This window comes from Haemaphysalis longicornis, unplaced genomic scaffold (assembly GCF_048455015.1).
Source record: "Haemaphysalis longicornis isolate Haplotype H1 unplaced genomic scaffold, Haemaphysalis longicornis Haplotype H1 scaffold_2, whole genome shotgun sequence".
NCBI lineage: Eukaryota > Metazoa > Arthropoda > Arachnida > Ixodida > Ixodidae > Haemaphysalis > Haemaphysalis longicornis.
In genome coordinates, this window is record NW_027526295.1 from 66,533,006 (window position 1) to 66,553,897 (window position 20,892).

Genomic DNA, 20,892 nt, shown 5'->3' on the forward strand with positions numbered 1-20,892 from the left:
TAACTGTTTTATGTCTGGTTTTGTCCCAAACTCTCCCTGCTAGCATTGTCGATTGTAAGCATGCCTGCACTAATGGTGTTTAGAGCAGCTTCCCCATTGCAAAAGCATAACCTTCCTTTTCCAAACAGTGCTGTTATCACCTAAATGGATTATACAGGTTTACATTGCACATCTGTGCTGTAGTGGGATTGCACAGTGCTTGCAAGGCCACCAGTAACATCGAGACCTAAGCGGCAGCTCATTTTGGACATTTTCATACCCAGCTTTCTCGCTCAACATTCTAACCGGTCAGGAACCTATCAGGACAGCCCGACCGGATAATTTTTTGCTTTGATCTAGGCGCACGTTGAATTATACAAAAAAGAAAATTCTAAACAGCCCCGTAATGAAACCACAGCAATTGACTACTCAGCATCCTTTCTATGCCTCTTTTTCCCTACAAGGCCACCAGTAACATCGAGACCTATGCGGCAGCTCATTTTGGACATTTTCATACCCAGCTTTCTCGCTCAACAGTCTAACCTGTCACGAACCTAGCAAAATCACTTTAGGACAGTGATATTTGGCATAAAGCCAGAAGTCAACGTGAAAATAAAAACACTAAAAGAAGTTACCAAGATTCTGAATATTTTCTGGGTAATTCGCTGACAAATCTTACCCCCCATGCAATTGTATGGGATTGTTTCCATGGCTCAGGAACCTAGTCGCGCAACGTGCGTGACTTGAAACTGTGCACAACGCAAGTATTCACCCCAAATTCACCGCAAAATAACTTTTCATTTTGCTAAAAACTCGCAGAGTAATCACTGTCGAAAGGACTGTCATGAGCGGGAAAGCTGCACATGATGAAGAAAAACGCTAAACGCAACCGCAAGCGACAATTTCATATGTGTATTTTTGTAATATTCCCTTGAAAAGGAATTAAGTTAACGCCTTGTCTTTCCACTAACAAAGGCCGCACAATTTTACCTTGTCTGACAGAATGACTGCTTAAATCCCTTTTAAGTAACTGTTGCAGGGCTTCCTTTGCAGCTTCAGGGTTTGGTTGAAGTCACAGCGAGCAGGACGAAACTTCCCTACAGTCGTCGATAGTTGAAGAAATGTGGGAAGCCTGTACACCACAATTTTAACCAGCGCAAGTGTTTTTGGGGATCCCTGAAATTCTGATATTCCTTCTGCTTCACGGGGCTCCACGGGAACACCGAACTGCAAGTGCAGTCCGAGATCTGTTATTTCGCAGTACTTTTAAGAGCCTTATGGCCGTATACTCCACGTGTTCCCTCCCTCGACACAGCTGAGTGGATAATACCACAATGCCTTTACATGCGCAAATCGCTTTTAACTGCCTCCTCGGTGGAGGAGGGATTCCGAATACGTTCAAGGGTTAAGCTTCTTTGTTACTCAAACATCGCTGATAACTGAACAGGGAAACAGGCGGGTCACAAGCACACAGCCAACACGACAGCAATGGCGACCCCGTGTCGTCGTCCTTTGTTAGTGCAGTGCCCACAGAATTTCCCCGAGCTGAACGTAGAGAAACAGCAGAATTTTTGCGCATCTCGAATACATACCCTTGTTATGGTGCATTTTGTGTAGAGGAAGTCGTAGGCGCAATGTTTCTCGCAGCTGGGGCATAGGGTGAGGTTGCCGAATAGGTTGCGGTCGCAAGTCTCAGACCTGCGAATGAAAGATTGGGAAGAGTTCCAAAAAGGTCACGATGTGCTCGATACCGTTGTCGTTTGTACCGCAAAGGAGCTTTTGCGCTGGTTTTGTGTCTTTTTTCCGCACAATATGGGCATTCTTTTCAGCCTACTTTTGCTTACCACTTTATACGTTGAAATTTTCTCACCACGTCCCCATCGCAAATATCTACGACGAGCTTCTTCACGTATGCGAGAGAAACATTTGTTTTAGCTTTGGACAATAGAGAGCACTTTCTCGTTTGCGGAGGTCATGCAAACACATTTCCAGTACCCTCGGATGCTTGGAAATGGGAAGCGAGCGATTGTTTTCTCGATTACCTGCTTACATAGCGAACGAAATACCGGTGGGATCGAAGATCTGCAAGAATATCGTTACAACTTTCGTTGAGTTTGCTGCCATTTGTGCTGACAATGCTCACCAGAGATACACATTCGCGGACTGGCAGTGACGCCACAAAGTTGTATATTGGTAGTCCCTCCAAATTTTGTCGTGGCTTACATATTTTTTACAGTAGAGAAGACGACGCGATAACGCACTTTCTTTAAGCGCGACGACACGCTTAAAAAAATTGCGATATAAAAAAAGGCCGTGTTTGAACACTGGTAAACTAAGAACGCAGAGAATTCGCACACAGTTGCGCCGTCGCCGTCTCAGCTGTAATTTCGAACGCACAGTGAAGTTGATTGATTGATTGATTGTAGGGTTTAATGCGCCGACGCAAAGCAGGCGATGAGGCGCGCCGTAGTGGAGGGCTCCGGATTAATTTTTACCACGTGGGGATCTTTAACGTGCGCCGAAATATCGTACACACGGGCGTTTTTGTTTTTCGCCTCCATCAGAAAAGCGGCCGCCGCGGCCGGGAATCGCACCCGCGACCTCGTACTCAGCAGCGCAACGCCTTAGCCACTCAGCCACCGCGGTGGGGCACAGTGAACTTGGGTGTAGCGAGCGCCTCCTTGCAACCTTTCCTGGGGCACGCTTCCTACTCTTTACCTATATCCCTCCCTACACACCTCTCCCCTTGGTAGGAACGAGCAATGAGACGCTTTCTCTTTCTGTTCCTTCTTTTGTTTGTTTTTTCTTTCTCTCTGTCTTCCTTGGCTCTTTTTTTATCATTTCTTTCTTTACAGGGGAATTCGCGCTGACCAGCTCCGACCTGCAGGAACAGCAAAACCTGGTCCAGTTGGCCACCCGAGCAGCGAAAGCACGCTGCTACCTGGACTGAGGCGGCCACCCTTCTGCTTTAAATATTTGAAATAAACGTTCATTCCTCCTACTTTACACTCCGCGCAAGCGAATGAGGCGCTGGTTTGACCTTTGCCGAGCTTGAAGGTTAGATCCACGCTACGATGATTTCACGGGAGGAGGTGTTTTCTTGGTTAGGGCCTACAAAAACGGAGGTGTCGCTCTGAAATAGACTCGATACTTGACCAGCATTCCCCACCAGGCAAATGCGCGAGCCACAAGTACTAGTAAAAAATTTAGGTAGTTCCACTGAACGTGCAAGATGTCAATGGCCTAGCGGTGATTCGCCAAAGAAGCTGTGGCGCCCCCTCTTGGCTAGTTTCAGTATCAGCCTGGCGTTGGTACAGAAAGTGGTCAAGAAAGGCTGCCGCCGTACCTTAAGATGCCAGGGAAAGAGCAGAGAACAATCTGGGAAGACATGCCAACGAAAAAGTCATACTTGCACAAAAATTGCATAAAGGTATTTTATTTTTTTTATTTTTTTTTTTTGCGAGGTGATTGTGCTGTGGCGTTACGACTAAGACCGCTGTGCAACGCCACCCCATTACAAATGGGAAGCCGGTAATCATCAGCAGCATCATTATTATCATCATCATGCTACAAAGACACATTGGGTTGAGTGTTCATTAATTTTGAGTAATTCATGCGTTAATTCGTGATGTTTATTGTTTGTGGCCTAGAGGCGGCCCCCTCTTTGTCCACGGCGCAGCGTAGATATCAACCCAAACATTTAGCGTATGAGGAACGTGTACCTGTGAGCCCCATTGGGATTGGCGTAGCGTTCGTAACGCGAGGGACACCGGTACGATCCCGGCCAGGAGAACCGGTGATCGTTTCGAAGCCCCTGCTTGGGTGCGTAACGCCGCATTACGCGCTACTACGGTCGCAGCTACTGTGATTCCGGACGATCTATGATGGCAAGCCGGGCCCCCAAAGTGCTCCGCCCTTAAAACATGTCTCAAAAATGCTATGCTTCTCTTCCAAGTGTATTTGCGCCTCTGGGATAGTATTCCCGAAGCGAAAGCATTGTACGACCGACTGAGCCAAAGCCGCCGTCCAGCGCCTACTCGAACCGAAGCACACCTAAATATCCCATTGGATTCGGCGCGTATAGTACTAGCCCACCGAGGTGTAGTGGCCAATGATTGCAAAAAACATCAAATGGCCCGCAGATAGAACAAGACAGCGCAAATCGGCGGCGCCATATCGCTGAGCCATCCACTCTAATCCTTTAGTTACGCGTCATAACCCACTTTGATTCGCCCTCATTCAGCCATTCCTCCATTTTAATTCACCTTAATTTCTTTCAATTCACTTTCAGTTACTCTGCAGTCCACATTTATTAAATTTGATTCCTCGCAAGTCACCGGGATTACTCTTTTTTGCTTTGCCTCCAAAATTACTTTGGCCCACCTAAATTCTCTTTGATTCCGGTTAATTTCCTTAGTTTTTGTTAGCTTTATTACACTTTGCTTCCTTTTAATTTACTCTGATTGCTCTCCATTATTCACGCACTCATACTGGACGTTCTTTCGGTTTTTTGGTTGTAACCTGTAGTTTCAAACGTGCTGTCCGGCCTATCAGGTATGCTGGCGTCGTAGCCAAATTCAACAACTGGTAAATCGAACACGAGCTCTTGGAAGTAGCTGTGACATGGCCGCTCGTGTCACTTATTATTGGCCAATATTTCCTTGAATGGGTATGCAACCAGTCAGAAAACCATTGGGAACTCCGCTCTAGCACGCTCAAATTGCTATTACGCTAACATAATAGAACCAGCGCGGCACACGCGCTTTGTGGAAGTGGAAGTACCACCGGGGAAAGCCATAATGCTTTAATGCATAAGCCATAAAGCCTCCAAGCACGTAAGACAAATTAAATGCACTTCAAAATCCGTGTTGCATGTGGCGTACACGCTGAGTAGTATTTGAGACTGTCACCGCGCGTCCCAGTGTTTGATACCCATCCAGGGTACTGAGGGCAGTTGCCATCGTCAATGAACGATCTCCTTCAGTGGGTGTCAACATCATCATCATTACCAGCCTATCCAAGCCCACTGCAGGGCAAAGGCCTCTCCCATTATTCTCAAATTACCCCGGTCCAGTGCTAACTGCTACCAATATATCCCCGCAAACTTCTTCATCTCATCTGCCCACCTAACTTTCCGCCGCCCCCTGCAACGCTTGCCATCTCTAGGGATCCACGCTGTTACCCTTAATGAACAACGGTTATCTTGCCTTCGCATTACATGCCCTGCCCACGTCCATTTCTTCTTCTTAAATTCTACTAATATGTCCTTAACACGCGTTTGTTCCCTGGCCCATTCCGCTCTCTTCTTGTCCCTATCTTACACCTATCATCTTCCGCTCCATTTACCGCTGACTCGTTCTCAATTTAAGTTGAACCCTCTTAGTGAGCCTCCAAGTTTCTGGCCCGTAGGTGAGTACCGGTAAGATGCAGCTGTCATCCACTTACGTAGGCTGCCATTCATTATCTGAGAATTTCTGCCGTATGCACTCCACCCCCATTCTTATATTACTAATTATCTCTGCCTCATGGTTAGGATCCGGGGTCACAACTTGGCCTAAGTAAATATATTCGCATACCACTTCCACTGCCTCGCCACGTATCTCAAACCGCTGTGCTGTCCCGAGGTTATTGATCATTGCTTTGGTTTTCTGCATATTAATTTTCAGGCCCACGGTTCTACTCTTTGTCCAGAGCGCAAAGCATGCTTTGCAATTCGTCCCCCGAGTTACTTAGCAAGGCAATGTCATCAGCAAATTTGAGGTTACTGAGGTATTCTCCATTAACCCTTACTCCGACCTGTTACCAATCCAACGTTCTGAATACTTCTTGTAAAGATGCTGTGAATAACATTGGAGAGATTCTGTCTCCTTGTCTGACGCCCTTCCTTATAGGCATTTCACTGCTCTCCTTATGGAGGATGATGGTAGCTGTGCACCCATTGTAGATATCCTCATTGGGTGTATGACCAGTCTAAAAAAAATTCGGGACCCAAAACAGATGCTACGAAGCTATTGTGGCAACTTGATAGAACCGTTAAGGACAGTAGAACCATTCCAATCATGTAAGCTACCCAATGAACACTGAGCTGGGTTTTGCGTGCCTTGATAGATGTAATTGTGAGGACCATTGTCTTTCAACGCCCTCCTAGGGCGAAATTTGGGTCCTGACATGGGTTTTTTTGTTTTACTATAGAAGTGGGCGTGGAATTTTGGGATTACCTTATACTTGCAACACCGGGTTTCTCGCCTCATGTGGCACAATGTTTTCTCACTATAAAGTAGATGAGGCGATACGCACGCGGGAACACTGGTGATCATGTTTGCGAGTCCGTAGAGCGACGTGAATACCCCGACGAAGGCCGGCAGGATCAGCATCGACGTGTAGAAGCCGAGCCAGGCGAAGTACAGGCCGACCTTTTCCCCGAAATAGCGCCTGCGACGTTCCAATAAACATTAGCCTGTATCAATGCGTCCTTGCCCTCCTAACACATTTCAACGCAGACCAGCTGAACGGAACGGCGTCTTATTTACGGCGTTTTCGCCGCTTGTGTATTCTTTGAGTTATTTGCGGAGCACAAGTTCGCTCTAATGAATGTTCATTTCTACAAGAACAACGCTTCCGTCTTCACTGCGTGACAGTATGGTACTACAACTTCTCCAGCTGTTGCTACCTGGGCAAACTCAAATTCATGTTTAGTTATCCCCTCGAGTAACATTCATGCGTGCTCTTTTCTTTATTTCTAGTTTTTAGGTGGCGGGAAATTTTCGCTGCTCAGAATCTATTATGTGCTGTACTATTTCCTACCCTCTACCATGTCTTGTAGCAGCCAGCATTAGGCTGAACTTACCTGATGAGATAGAGTGGCTGCTGCTTGTACCAGCATCGCACTCTGCCCCACTCGGCGTACAGGATCTGCAACGATATAAGGCGATGGGTCGACAAAGTAAACTACATCAAGCGCACAGTTCACTGACTCAGGTACGTTGTTGGACTGGTTTGATAAAGCTTACCCGGCTGGCAAGGCACGAAATTGGAAGAATTATAATGTAGGGTTAACTTTTGTGGCCAGAGCCGCCCGAAATATTCTGAGGCTCTGGGCCACATTATGGCTGCGTATTGCGTTTTAAGAATAACTGCTGAAACTGACGGGTATGTACCCGAGCGTCGGTGCTTAGAGCTAACATTTCGCTTTGAGGTATAAGGATTAATGCCGCAGCTTGAAGTACGTTGAATTCAATGATGACTTTTCGCAGTAAATGAGACCTCATAGAGTTACGTCAGGCCTATCATCCTATCTTTAGGCCTGACTTTAGGTAACCTTCATATTGAGACTTAGAACCTGCCAGCCAACGTGGAACTTATTTATATATAAATGCGGATACGTGCTGACAACGATAGTCCTGAAAAAGTAACGCTAGGCCTAACGTCGGGCCGTGGCATCGACTGACCTTTTATACTGCTTACTTTCTCCCCGGCTATCTTATTTGTAGAGACTGCAATGTGCTCGTCCTCCACCTTAACTGTTTGGGTTTCATCGACGCAGCTCTCTATATGATAGGAAGCTTCTGGAATGGACCGCGCCCCGCGATAAATACACTCAGATGACGAACCCTCAATCGATTCGTCGACGCACAATTGTGCACATAACTAAAAGCCTGCTGCTTCCACGTTTTTTTGTTTTTTTTTTTTACAATGTATATGTCTGGGTGGACAACGGCCCCAGCAAGGTTCCAAAAAGTCAGGCGAACTCGGCTGGCACACATAAAGTGGCACACCAGTCTTGTTGACCTCCATTGCTCTGTCGTATTCGCGGGGAGATTCCAAGAGCACTTTGCGAGACCACGCTCAGTATTTTAGGCAATCCGATCGTCGGTATTAGTGCTGAAAGCTGAAATGCGCTGCCTCATGTACGAATATTTGATGTTTTTGGGACACGTCGCGAACGCCGAAGACGCCCTGCCCGACATAGAGAACGCGTCAGCTATATCAAACTCCCGGAGATCTTAGGAGGAAAGGGCGTGAGAATAATCTTTGCTCTACGAGTGTACTGCAAACGCTTTGTTGAAAACTTCGCACCGGGCAAGCGCTTGAAGGACAGCGTCCTTTTTTGCTTGAAGGAAGCCCAAAGGAAAGGAATCCGCGAGATTAAACACCGCGTATACACAATCCCACCTGTGCTCGCAAATTGTGTCAAAAATGACGGCACGAAAATGCACACAAACGCAAGCGACGTATGATTGTGTACCGTCCACGTACAGAAATAAAAACAACCCCCGTAGCCTCACCCCCTCCAGTTTGTGGTGAACACGTATTTTTCAGTGTCTTGACACAGACATCTTGCAGCCCAAAGGGTGTCGACTCTGACTTCAGTAACACGATCACTTCGAAGGACACACGTAACATCGCCGTGCCGTTCGTCTTTAAAACGAACTTCCTTGTATTAGGTCTGAAAATGTGCCCTTGAAAGAAGAAACACTCCGGAACGAGAACGAAGCACCTTCTGTCATTCCCGTGGACGTACAAGTAGTACAGACGCCGTCTTACAACCAGTGTAACCTAATACGTTCCGAGCTGCAGGACGGGCAATGGTGGTACATGCCGCCGTAACCCGCCTGACGTCTGCAGCCCACCACCGCACTATCCATACCCTCCCAACAGATCTGAATAGACCTAGTCCCGATCCCTACTATAGGTCCATCATTGCAGACACAGACTACCCGAAGCACTACACAAAAACAGCCGCTCTCTCCAAGCGGATACACAAGAACCGCCAAATTATTATTCCACGAAGTTCTGCTACCACACAGAGGCCCAGACCTCAAGTGCAGAGTTCATGCAATGGGTCTTAAGCTACAACAGCACGGACACTCACAAGACAACGGCGTACCAGCCCCAAAGACTTGATTATCAGAACGCTTCAGCACCACTGTGAATATGCTTTCCATGTAGCTCATAATGGGGGCGAAATCCTCCCTTATATCACGTTCTCGTGCAGCACAGCCATTCAGGAAAACACACGTATGCTCCGCTTGAGCACGTCTACGGAAAAGATTGACGACGAGGCTCGACGCCGTGCTCCAGAGTGACGGCCTTAACGCTGATGTCGAAGGGACCTACAGCGGGCGGAGGAGGCCCACCAGCGTGTCGGTACAAAAGGGCCCATTTCCCCGCGAGGGGAACTCGAGTAAACGCGTCGCATAGGGGGTGGGTGTATTGCGTTAACGTTTAGTGTTTGGGGAGTTGGTGGTAGTGAATGCGTTGTATCAGCAGCTTGTTGACGTAGTTTGAATGAGTCAAGGATATAAGGCGCGTTCGTAGCCTTTCATTGTGTGTCGGTTTTGTGGCGCAGTGGGAAGAGCACCATGTACCTCGCGTTCCGCCCACAGGCAGTGAATGCGTTGTATCAGCAGCTTCTTGACGTAGTTTGAATGAGTCAAGGATATAAGGCGCGTTCGTAGCCTTCCATTCTATGTCGGCTTTGTGGTGCAGTGGGTAGAGCACCATGTACCTTGCGTTCCGCCCGCAGGGTTGTGGGATCGAAACCAGGCGCCGGTAAGTATTATTTTTTTATATAGTGTAGGGGGAGGGGTGCGGACCTGTTGTTGAGAGCGAGGAGGGTAGCGTGATGCGGGAGAGGAGGAGTGGGGGAGAGGGCGCACCTGGAACGGCTGTTGCGGACGCCGAGGCACGCCGACTACGCCGGGTGACATCGTGAGTTAAAGAAACGCTCTGCATTTAAAAGGCCAGGAGCTGGTGGATGCCAGGCGTTACAAATGTTGACTCCAAGACGCCAAGTGTTGTTCCGGAGGCGGAGCGTAGGCTTGGACGCCATGCAGGCTAACGACCACGTCAATGCACTGAGAAGCACGGCGACGATATTTCTTATCATACAGAATTCAACGACGTGTTGGCCAGCTCAACCACTATCGCGTTGCCCCCGATGACAAAAACACGACATTGCGATGACGTAACACGCCATCGTCATACATGTGGCTTGCCTCAAGCCGTACAACACTAGATAATTCCCTTCCGCTTGTTTGGCCGACATTGCCTGTCGCGGCGTCCGAATATGGCCAAACAGCCACTTTCCTGTTGCTCTGTCCTGCCCTTCCCCACGCTCTAGCCCTCTCGAGTTCTCCCGCTCCGGGCAGTCACCCGTTTGGCAGCACTGCTTTGCGGAAATAGAAACAACTTCCAAGGTTTTTCCAGCATTTATGAGGTGACGCTCCTACGCATGCATGTTTTTTTAAGTGTGAATACACTTTATAGGCGACCCCAAACCATCCACCGCCGGCGGCGGCGTCGGCGTCCGCAGTGCTCCTCTATAAAGAAACAGCATCCGGCGCCAGGTTTCGATCCGCGGACTTTGCGGCCGCAGCGCGACGCTCTACCGATCAAGCCACGGACGCGACGGTGATATCAGTGTTGACGCGCCTTATATCTTTAACGCATTCAAACTACGTCGTCAGCGGCGTGCGTTGGCGACTCAGCGGCGTTATAGCGGCTTGATAACTGCGTGGTGTACACGTGATACTACAAACCCGATGGAAGAGATGGAAGAGAAGGCGGCGAGGCGGTGGGCTGCGGGGGCCGAGCGCAAGCGCCGCAAGCCGGCCGACAACCGTGCATTCGCAATTTCACATTCTCCCCCTCGGGGAAATGCGGGGGAATTTCGGTGTCTGCCTGTCAAGCTGCACTCCAAGCTCGAGCGGTGACGTGAGGGGCGGCGCCCACTTCCGTACGGCACACTGCGAATAAGCGGCTGAACTAGGCGTTCCTACTGTTTCCTTAGGGAAGCTCGTGGCGCGACAGGTACTAATATACACGCGGCGTTGGTTTAGCAGGCAATTCAGTTTTAGCATCGCTACGATGTACCTTCATACAAAGGGGGTGGGGGGAGGGGAGATGCTGCGAAGCATGCAGTCGTTTTTTGTTGTCGGATGCAGCTGGGAATGGTTATCTACTCCCAAAATGAATGAACTGTCCTGTTTTACTGCGCAGAACTTTGGCGGCCGCTACTGTGCCCTGGCGGCGGCGACGCCGTCATAACCAAGCGAGCGAAAACAAAGAAACAGCAGGAACAAAGCGTTGCGTAAGTGTGAGGGGGAGGGCAGTATTCTGAGTCTGCACGAGACGTTAGCCGGCGGCGACGCTTGGCGAAAGTGTGAGGGGGGGAGGGGCGGGTGGCAGGGAGACACTTGTGCGTGATAACACGGTGTATTTAAATTGCAAAAGCTCAGAATAGACCATTATGGATTACGATCTTGTACATTACAGGGGCATATGACAACGTAAACAGAGAACTGCTGTGGAGGGTGCTGAAACAAGGGTTAGATGAGTTAATGCAGTTTCTTATCGCAATCTATAAAGATAATACATTGCACCTTACATGGGAAGGGCAGAAATGCGCACAGCAGGTCAACACCCATCGAGAAGTGAAACAGGGATGCCCTTTGAGTCCAATAGCTGTTTACGCTTTACATGGTACGGTTAGAAAGAAACTGGAAGAAAGTCAATTAGGGCTCAGCTAAGCGCATATGTGGTGAGGCGAAGTGGTACAACAGCGTACTGCCGGAGTTTTATACGCAGACGACACAGTTCTTTTAACTTATAACCAGAGTGATGTGCAACGGCTGAAATATTAGTGGCCAGGAAGCCACAGACCTCGGGTAAAGTTTCAGCATTGAAAAATCGGGAATAATGGTTTTCAATGACACCATTGCTGACTCAGTATCAATTCAGCATGCAGAATTACCCAGAGTGAAGTAATATAAATATTTGGAGTGTGGATAAACGAAGGGTAAAACTACTTAAGAACTCACGAGGAGCAACTTAAGAAAAAAGGAAAGCGCAACGCAGCTATAATGAAGCATAGAGCTGGTGGGGGTATAACAAATATGAAGTAGTGAGAGGAATGTGGAAAGGAGTAATGGTTCAGCGCACCACATTTGCGAATGCAGTACTCGGCTTAAAGTCAGACGCACTTTCATGCTTTGAAGTGAACCATAAAACGGTACACTGTTTGGACTTAGAAGCACATGGTAAAACAACTAACGAAGCAGTGCACGGAGATATGGGCTAAGCGTTGTTTGAAGTTCGAGAAGCTCAGAGTAAAATATGCTTTCAGATAAGGTCGAGAGAAATCGATGAACATAGGCGGACAGCTAAAGTTTTTAGGTACCTATACATGAAAAGCGTGGACACGCAGTGGTTAAGGTAAACTAGAAAGCTAACGATGATATACGAAAAGAACAGTGCAGAAGCAAAGACAGCCAAGGTAACCCAAACTAGAAGAAGACAAACGAAAAAATGGAGAGAAAAAATGGCAGCTAAAACTTGGTTATAGATGTACATGGCAGAGAAATTGGACATCACAACAGGCAAATTTCTACGATAATTGTAACGGCAGTGCTTTGTTTTTGATGCTACAGCAGGTTGCTTGAGAGCTAAAAGCTTTGTGGGGAAGTATTCACAAAATGATGGGGTATGCGTGGCCTGCGGTAAAGAAACGAACTTGCGGCACATGGTTTTACAATGCGAATGTATCCATCTGAATATTCAAAAGGGAAATATTCGGCTTCCAGAAGCCCTAGGATTTAAGGGTAGAACAGAGGTAGTTAACTTCAGGGCTATCGACGTGACTAAAAGAAGGTTAGAATGCTGGTGCACGAAAAGCAGAGGCGGGAATAATGCCTAGGAGAGCTACCACCTGCAACAGGAAAAAAAAAAGTATTTTGTGCCTGCCCTCAGAGCAGCGCTAGTACCAAAACGAAGAGTATAAAACAGATATATTAGTTTTTTCTTGGTAAGATGACACGTCATCCCTTCGTTTCAAATGGGATAACACTAGCAATCAATCAATCAATCAATCACTCTTCGTTGCGTGGCTCATCCGGACCACGTGACGTTTGCGAAAGATTCAAACACGAATTGCAATATTCTCGGCGGCGGTGACACGCTGCGAGGTAACGGGAGGGTTGCGCGCACCTCCGTGCGTTCGCTGATCCCAAGATCACATGGCTGCTGATCCCAAGATCAGCAGCCATGCGCCGTGTCCGAGAAGACTCCACTGCACGCTGGACACAAATTTTGCATTAGGGAGTATACTTACTATTCGTCAGCCATGTTTTTTTTTTCTTTAAGGCATCAGCCCGCACCCTCCTATCTTGCGTGATACGGAGACTGACACCCACTCTTCACTCCCCTTGATCGTCCTGGTTTTACTGACAATGGGCCAGCCTATACTATGCTTGTGGAGTTGACGCCATGACAAGATACACGTGGGTGAAGCATGAGGCCATTCGATTTGCCGTATCTCGCCTGTGCACGCAGTTGGTTCGCTGCATCGTCGACGTTTCTTCTTTCTTACAGCTCAATGTTGAACACGCGTTTACTCGAATAAAGTGTATTAAGTACGAGAACCTTGCGTCCTCCCTTGCCTCCGGACAGTTTTTTTAAAGCGAAGCTTTCTATGCCCCACTGATGGTGTCGATGGCAGAGTAAAGCGCACTGCACGAAAGCCAACTTCACACAATGGGTTTCACAAAACTATGATGATGATAAGCGCAGGTTCATCAAACGCCTCAAGAAAACAAAACGCATCCCGTGTTCGGAGTCGAACATGGTTCCCTCGCGTTATGAAGTCGACGTCCGTCCCGTTGCGCCATTCCGACACGGTCGAAGAATTTGGATTTTGGACTTAGACTCACGTTGCATGGGAGAAAGCTTCGCGTTTTAACCATCTTTATCTTAAGTTTTCAGCAGTTTGAATGCGCCCCCTACCGTCGTGAATATTTGCTGCCGATGACCAGGCCTACGGCTGCAAATATTTGCTCGCCGTTATTTGTTACGAAATAGTTCTTAGTAGTCAGCGGACAGTTCCGTGCGTTCTCACAAGAATTCAATGGCCAAAAAATCAGAAGTTGGTCTTGGGCAGTTCTGGGCAGTCTAAAATACCTAATCGAGAAGACCTAGAGTGGCAGGTAGGTAACAGGAAGTGAAGCACGTACCCTCCGCTCGGTGTAAGTCTCCGTCGCCTTGTTGAATTTCCCTTTCCCGAACGGTCCCTGCGGAGAGATTATCGTGTATGACATCAACGCGTACCCCTCGGTGACAAACGGAATTCATTGGCTGCTTATTTAACAGCACTACACTCGCCACCTCGCGCAGCCTGTCCGTTTCTTTCGCTTACACAATATGAAAGCAAGTTCTAGAAGTTTGAAACGGACGTAAACTGCGAAGGTCGCCAAGGTGCGCCCGTAAGAAACATATAGGGAAGTTAAAGCATGCCAACTCCTACATACAGGGTAACGTATGAAGCAGATGGCAAAAATGTGTGCAGTGGGCCGAAGATCTTAGCGTGTTGTTTTGTTTGAAAGAAATGAGGTCTTTGTATACGTCATTATCATCATCGCAATCACCGGTGTCCACGGCAGGAAGAAGGCCCCTTTCATGTTGTAGACATTAGGTGGGGAAGAACAGGATGCGGTTGCCATTAACACCGCCGCACACCAGCGGGGTGAGGAAGGCGCGAAATTCGAATGAGTGCACGTCGCAGGCACGAAGGTATGCTTTATGGCTGAAAGGGATGGTTGAGGACCGAGGAAAGTATTGTCGGGCTTGCGTCAGTGTCGTTCCTGCGGACCGTGGGGCTTACTACACGTGACGGGTGGCGCTCGCATAAGCACTTATTAATCTGTCAATTAGCTGTGAATATAATTAAACAAGAGAGAGAGAAAACTTTATTGTAAACAGAAAACGGTCCGGTGGCGCCTAATGGCGACGCCCGGGCCGGCACTAAGAGCCACAGTTCGGGCGGCCGGCGCGCGGCCCCGAGGGACCCGCCGCGCCTGCCCGCTGCCGCTCTAGGGCCTCCCGGACGCACTGGACGACTAACTTCTGGGTGTTGTAGTCGGACGAGGTGATTGCTCTACAAACGAAGGCTGGTAGCTGCCGGAGGCTAGAGGGTGCGGGGTCTTGGGGAAAGCACTGAAGGATATGGGCTAGCGTTCCACGCGCGGCACAACACACGGCACACACTGCACTGGGATACACTTCCGGAGCCACATGTTGGCCCAACACAGGGGTGAGCACTGAGTCCGTTTGTATCTGGCGCAATAACACTCCTTCACTGCGGGTGAGTCTTGGGTGGGGGGCTGGGAGGCGACGCCTGCAGTACCTGTACCAGCGCAGTATAGAACCGTAGTCTTCGAGCGGGGTTGGTGATTGTAGCCGTGTCTCCGAAGGGCCCACCAGTTCCGACCCAGGGCCTGTTAGTGGCCTGGGGGACCTCGCCCGAGGGGATGCCTGACTGGTTAGATCGCGGGCGGCCCGGTCCGCATCGACGTTGCGGTTGTGGGCTCTGTCCCTAGTCAGGGCGTGGTCCAAGTGGGCTGGGAACCAGATGAGGTGCACAGGACTGCTGGAGGGGGTGGCGGTGTTGGTGAGAAGTCTCGCTGTCGGCGACGTGATTGTATTGGCTCCAAAGTTGCGAATGGCCGTCTTAGAATCACTAAGGATCGCAGTGCAGTGCGGATCCGTGGCTGCGAGGGCGATCGCCATCTCCTCGGCTTGCGCCGGCGTGTCGGCACGAAAGCTAGCCGCTGTGGCAATTGTTCCCGAGGTCGCCGTCACGACCGCGGCCGCGAACCAACCCGGACGGGTTTGGTAGGCGGCGGCGTCTACGTAGCGGGCTCCTGTGTCGTTGGTGTAGAGCTTGTCCAGAGCTCGCGCCCGAGCCTGGCGTCGTGCGTCGTGAATTCCGGGGTGCATGTTCTTGGGCAGGGGTGCAACACTGAGGCGTCGGGCAAACGGCGAGGGAAAAGACGACGAACGAGTAACAAACTTTGTTTATTTACCTTTAGCGGACCAGAGCGATCCACAACAGTGATTTTTGGGGGGCCCTTACCTTGAGCCCTCTTGCCATGGGGGGGGGGGGGGGGGGGGGGCAGTGATATGTCATCGAGCGGAACAGAGGGTGTTTTATCGCCGCTCTCTCCCGCAGTAATCAAGGCATGTAATCGATCCAGAATTCAATTAGGAGAGGTTTCGGGATGAGAGTGGGCACGTTTGCATGTGTAAGAATTCATTAGGGTAGAATCTCTATAAACGGAAATCGCTTAAATGGAACTTCCGCTTAAACGGAACAGCAGCCTGTAAGCTGGTTGGTTTTGTATTCAGATACCGTAAAAAAACTGCCTGTAATCGGAACTAAAATATCTGCGTCATCACGTAAACAGAACCACAATTGGAACTTCTTGTGATACCCATTGGCATGAGAATCAGCTTTTTACGGTCCCGGCTGTTTTGTTTTTGTTTTTTTCTTCCTCCATGTTTTTTTTTAGCCTCGTTGGCTTTGTAAGCCTCGTCTCGTAAGTGGTTAGCCGTGTTAACGCTACGAATGCAACATAGCAGTTCTTGTTCCATTCGTTCGGTCTCGATTCAAGACGCCGAGGTTACAGCGCTCAGCTCCTACCACCTCGTTCGTGCCACCGTGGTGCTATTCGCGCTTCATTACCAAGTTGCCGTCTTCTAAATGCGGTGGCTCGTAAGCACTCCCGAAGTTGAGGCCTCTAGCCTCCTTGAAGATGCAGTTGCAAGGACTCAAACAGAAATAATTGATGCATTTTGTAGTTCATAGCGACTCATCGTTGCCAAATCAACTTTGTGAATGCTGTGCCTAAGCCTCTTGTAGTTTTCTTGCTTTCTGAAAAACTATCAGCTACATTCACCTTCTAGTGCTTAGAGTTCCATGAAATGTCATTAAGAGTGCGTACGCACATAAATTTTCTCCTTTGCACATCTCTCTCAGTAAACGAAACTCCTGTTAAACGGAATTTTTTCGGTCTCTTGAAGTGCCGTTTAATGAGAGTCTACTGAATATGAATGTAACCACGGTGAAAGATGACCTTCCAATAAATCTTCACGTTCGTCTCTTCGCTGGTGACTGCATCATTTCTGGCCATACAAATGCTAACTGTGACGTATCCGCGTTACAACTCCAGCTTTTCCTCGTGCAACACTGGTCCAATAACTGGCTCCAAAAGATTTCGCATATCTCTTCTCCAGACAGAAGGACAGTAACACTCTCCCTACCCTTTCGCTCGAGAGAAGCGTGTTTTTTTCTCAGTCCCAACATAAAGCCGTAAATGACAAGATTTGTCACCAAAAAAAACTTTCTAGTTTAGTGTCGTGTTGGTATGGTCTTTTATTAAGCTCACGCCGAGAAGTGCCAACCGGAAAGTACATGATTCCCGTCATGAACTTCCGTAGCGAGAGTTCATGTTCTGATCCTGTGCGTAAAGAGGAAGGCCGGGAATGCAACGTATATGACTCTTTCTTCAGCTGATTGTATAGCTGTAGTTCCATTAGCTAATGATAAATGTTACCTAGCCTAGCACTAGTCACAGACCTGGTAAGCAGTCAAGCAAAATGTCAAAATAAAACAAAACTCACGTCGTGCAGGGGATAAGCTGCCAGGTAGACCTGGAGACTGAGGAGGTTGTAAATTCCTGGAATAAACGCAGAGGAACAGCCATGGCATTACCAAAATTCGTTATAATTTCTGATCTGAGCGGTGATAGTTGGTGTCCGTCAAATAAGGTGCTGCCGACATCGCTACTCCGCTTACGCGTTCCTATCCTGTGCGGGAAAGGCTAACATTTCGATTCGAAGTACAAGTGTCCGCGTCAGTTACGGCAGTTCCCCGGAAATATGGAATAATTTTTCTTTTCAGGCGCATGAAAGTTGAGTAAAATACGCGAGACAAAAAAACCAAATCAATGCATATTTCAAACCAAAGTCTCACGCGTTAGTCACGGAGAGTTTAGCGTTGTTGGTATCCAGTGCTGGGCGCCTACTTTGACGACATCAAGCTTTACCGCCGGATTTGTCTGCTCGAAATAGGCGTCACGACGTCCTAGGCGTTCCCAACAATCGCCAGCGTTCTTCTAGACTCGCTTGACCACCGAAGCGGCGGATATGTATTTCTTAAGCTAGAATACAAGCTGGCCATGTGGTAGCCAGCAGCCCTAAACAATTCCCCGTAAGGGGCTACAAATGCCGTCAACTCGTTGGACGAGTCTGGTTCTTGGCACTGCCTGCGGAGTACATTAACGCCACGCCGCTAGCCCAGGTTTACGCTGTAGCCTAAAAATATCCGGAACCCTCTTGCCACGTAGGTATGTAAAAATGACGGTTCGGAATAGTTGTGGGACTCGTGGAAACCCGTGTTCCTAATTCAGTGTTTGCGATGCGTGGTAGCAGACGACGGGCCCACACCGGGACGCCTTGGGACGCTCGTACTCGCTTCGACGTCGCGCTCGCAGCACGGGACGTCAGGCGGAGCGATGGGCGAGACGTTGGCTGGGCCTCGAGAGATTGCTCCACCGTTTCAGCGCGCGTGAGCGGACATCTCAAGAGTTGTCTTGAGATGTCCCTTTCCTGTCTGTTTTACTTCCTCCAGTTGTGCCTGGCGCTAACCTGTTCCCATGATCAAGAGTTGTGCCGCCGCGGACACGGACACTAGTTCCAACTTCCGGACGTCATCCGACCTGGTCCGAACCTGTCGTCGACTGGTAGCGCCGGAGTCGAAGTCCAGCCATCTTAGTCGAGGGGCTTCGGTCGCTCATGCAACGCGCCATTCGTCGAAGACGTAGAAGACGGGAGCGCTAGGGTGTGCTGGGAATAAACCCCCTAGAGGTTTGCCCCGGCTGCCTTTGTGTCTTTCCCACCTCTCACCTCGGCGCCATAGATACTGCTGCCGCATGGGGAGTATCATCCGTGTAGGGCGCGTCCAACACGGTTCAGGCCGATTTCAACATGTTTTGTCAAGTCGTACACCGACTGCTACTTGCAAACTCTGATGCTTCTCAATGCAGGCGAAGATTTTCCCGTGCTCTTCTTGGGAGAGGACGTGTTTGGCTTTGGTGCGTGTTCTGCGCCCGATTCCTAGGTGAGCTCGGTGAAACGGGCGTAGCGTTGCCGAGCGCGAAAGCCCACCTGAACCCCGAGGGCGTTGGACTGTAAATAAGTGTACTGTTGGCTCTCATCGCGTGCGCCACGCACACCAGTGTGGCGCCGCGGTCTTAGCGCGTGCAGATCCACCATAGGGCATTCTATTCCAACATTGCGTACGCTGGAAAATTGGCGGTGAAAGCTGGCTGAACATGAGAAAATGTCACAACATGTCCGGCTTATTGCCGTTGGAGTTTTTCAGGCTCGGTGACCTACTAGTCTTCGAGAGCAAATGTATGGATTGCGAACGCCACCGCTTCTGGACGCGTTTTGCAGTTGAACAAGCAAAGATGCTGCATTAATTTTTCTCCCAGCAAAAACGGTATTCTGAATGTAATCGTACGTAGCTAGTATACCCTGGCTAAGTTATTTGTTTGTTGATTTCCTTAAGGTAGGATTGAGGTAGAAGGGTTTGCTGTCCCAAACCGCGACAGGCCGGGTATGCGACACACTGGATTACAAGCCGCATCAAGCATACAAAAGTACGAATAAATTTATAACGACGAAGCTGGACAGGCGGAAAACACGTGTAAGTTAGGATGCAGAGAGTTGAAAGAGAGCGCGGACTAGTTCGGTAAGATTCGCTGCAACAAAATAAATGCCCCAAAGGCTTCCGTCTTCGCACACCCACTGCATGTACTTTTACAAGATAAAGTACGGGATACGTCAGTCGCCGTTTATTTAAACTACTCCTTCTTCTGTTTCTACTGTTTTCCCTTGCAGGGAACGCAGGACCAGAGGAACCTAAGTCAAACCTAGAAGAGTATTCAGTGAAGCATTCTGTTAGGCTTTAGTGCATCCTATTCGTGCAATTCCATAAGCGTCGATTAAATTGGGCATGCAGGCCTAAGTTGCAAGATACATGAACGTGATCCAGCTAGAACACAAGAATGCACTAGGAAAACGCGCGCTGTCTCGTTAATGTGCAATTGTCGTTCTGGTCCGCCGCTCATTCCCGACAAAATATTCCGCTATGCCAAGAATATGAAACGTGAAATTATAGGAGACATCATGATGAATCAGTTTCCCCTCGGCGCATTAGTTATCCTTGGATCTTCCATTACTGTGTTTCCTTATTACTAATACCTGCGAGCAGTCTATTGTATGCTCTCTTCACGCGCTTGGAACGGTATAGGGTTATTGCTTCTGATACAGTTATTAGTAATTATGGGGAAGGTGCTGCTTAGTAACGGTATGAAAACTCGCAGACAGGTTTAAAGCTGGTAGCGTTTCTTGGGAGAGGCAAATGGAAAAGAAATTATTCTCTTGCCTGTCTGTAATCTGAATCAGTGAGAAACATACTGAAGGGTCGCTAGCGGGCCCCTATACTCGGGTACAACTTAAGAACGGCAACGGAAGTTGCCGCTGTGCCTGATCACCACAGCAGGATGTTACTCCGCGCGGCGCTAGTAGTGCGTTACTGGGAATATTTTGAGAATGGCACGAGCTGTTTCCATGATTTTTGTACTTAACATACCTATCAACCACTGCAGCGACGACAAACTAACTACGCGAGAAAAAGCAGACGATATCACGCATTCACAGCATCTCCTTCCAGACCGCGCGTTCGTTGACATTCGGGTCCGTCGCTTCGGCGGAGTGATACCGTACATGAGCTGTTGCCGTTTTAACCTGCTCCAGAGTATAGTAGCACCCTAATAGTTCCCAAGTTATCAGTAATCCACATATCGTTGAACACGTGCGTAATGATGTAGTAGCTGGCTGTGCAGAGGGATAAAAGAGCAGAAATAAAACAGACGCAGACTGAAGGTTGAGGGAGGCGAGTTTTCGGTATTTTATAGCATTGCGTAAGAGGGACTTGTTGATGGAGAGAGAAGGTGGTGGGGGAATGGTGGGAGAGTGTGGAATGGGAGGATAGGTACAGCGCACGAAGGAAAG

At 48.8% G+C, this 20,892-nt stretch overlaps 1 protein-coding gene across 1 annotated transcript in view; it reads right to left on the bottom strand.

Moving 5' to 3' along the window:
* LOC144167161 (anoctamin-4-like) overlaps positions 1–6,881 on the bottom strand; it is a 46,615-nt gene extending 39,734 nt beyond the window's left edge. Inside the window, exons 1-3 of the mRNA XM_077696521.1 lie at positions 6,827–6,881; positions 6,277–6,411; positions 1,572–1,677 (exon numbers count right to left, since the gene is read on the bottom strand). Of these exons, the coding sequence (XP_077552647.1) occupies positions 1,572–1,677; positions 6,277–6,353 (183 nt within the window). The 5' untranslated portion in view covers positions 6,354–6,411; positions 6,827–6,881. The remainder of the gene's footprint in view (positions 1–1,571; positions 1,678–6,276; positions 6,412–6,826) is intronic.
* Positions 6,882–20,892: the final 14,011 nt, after the last annotated feature.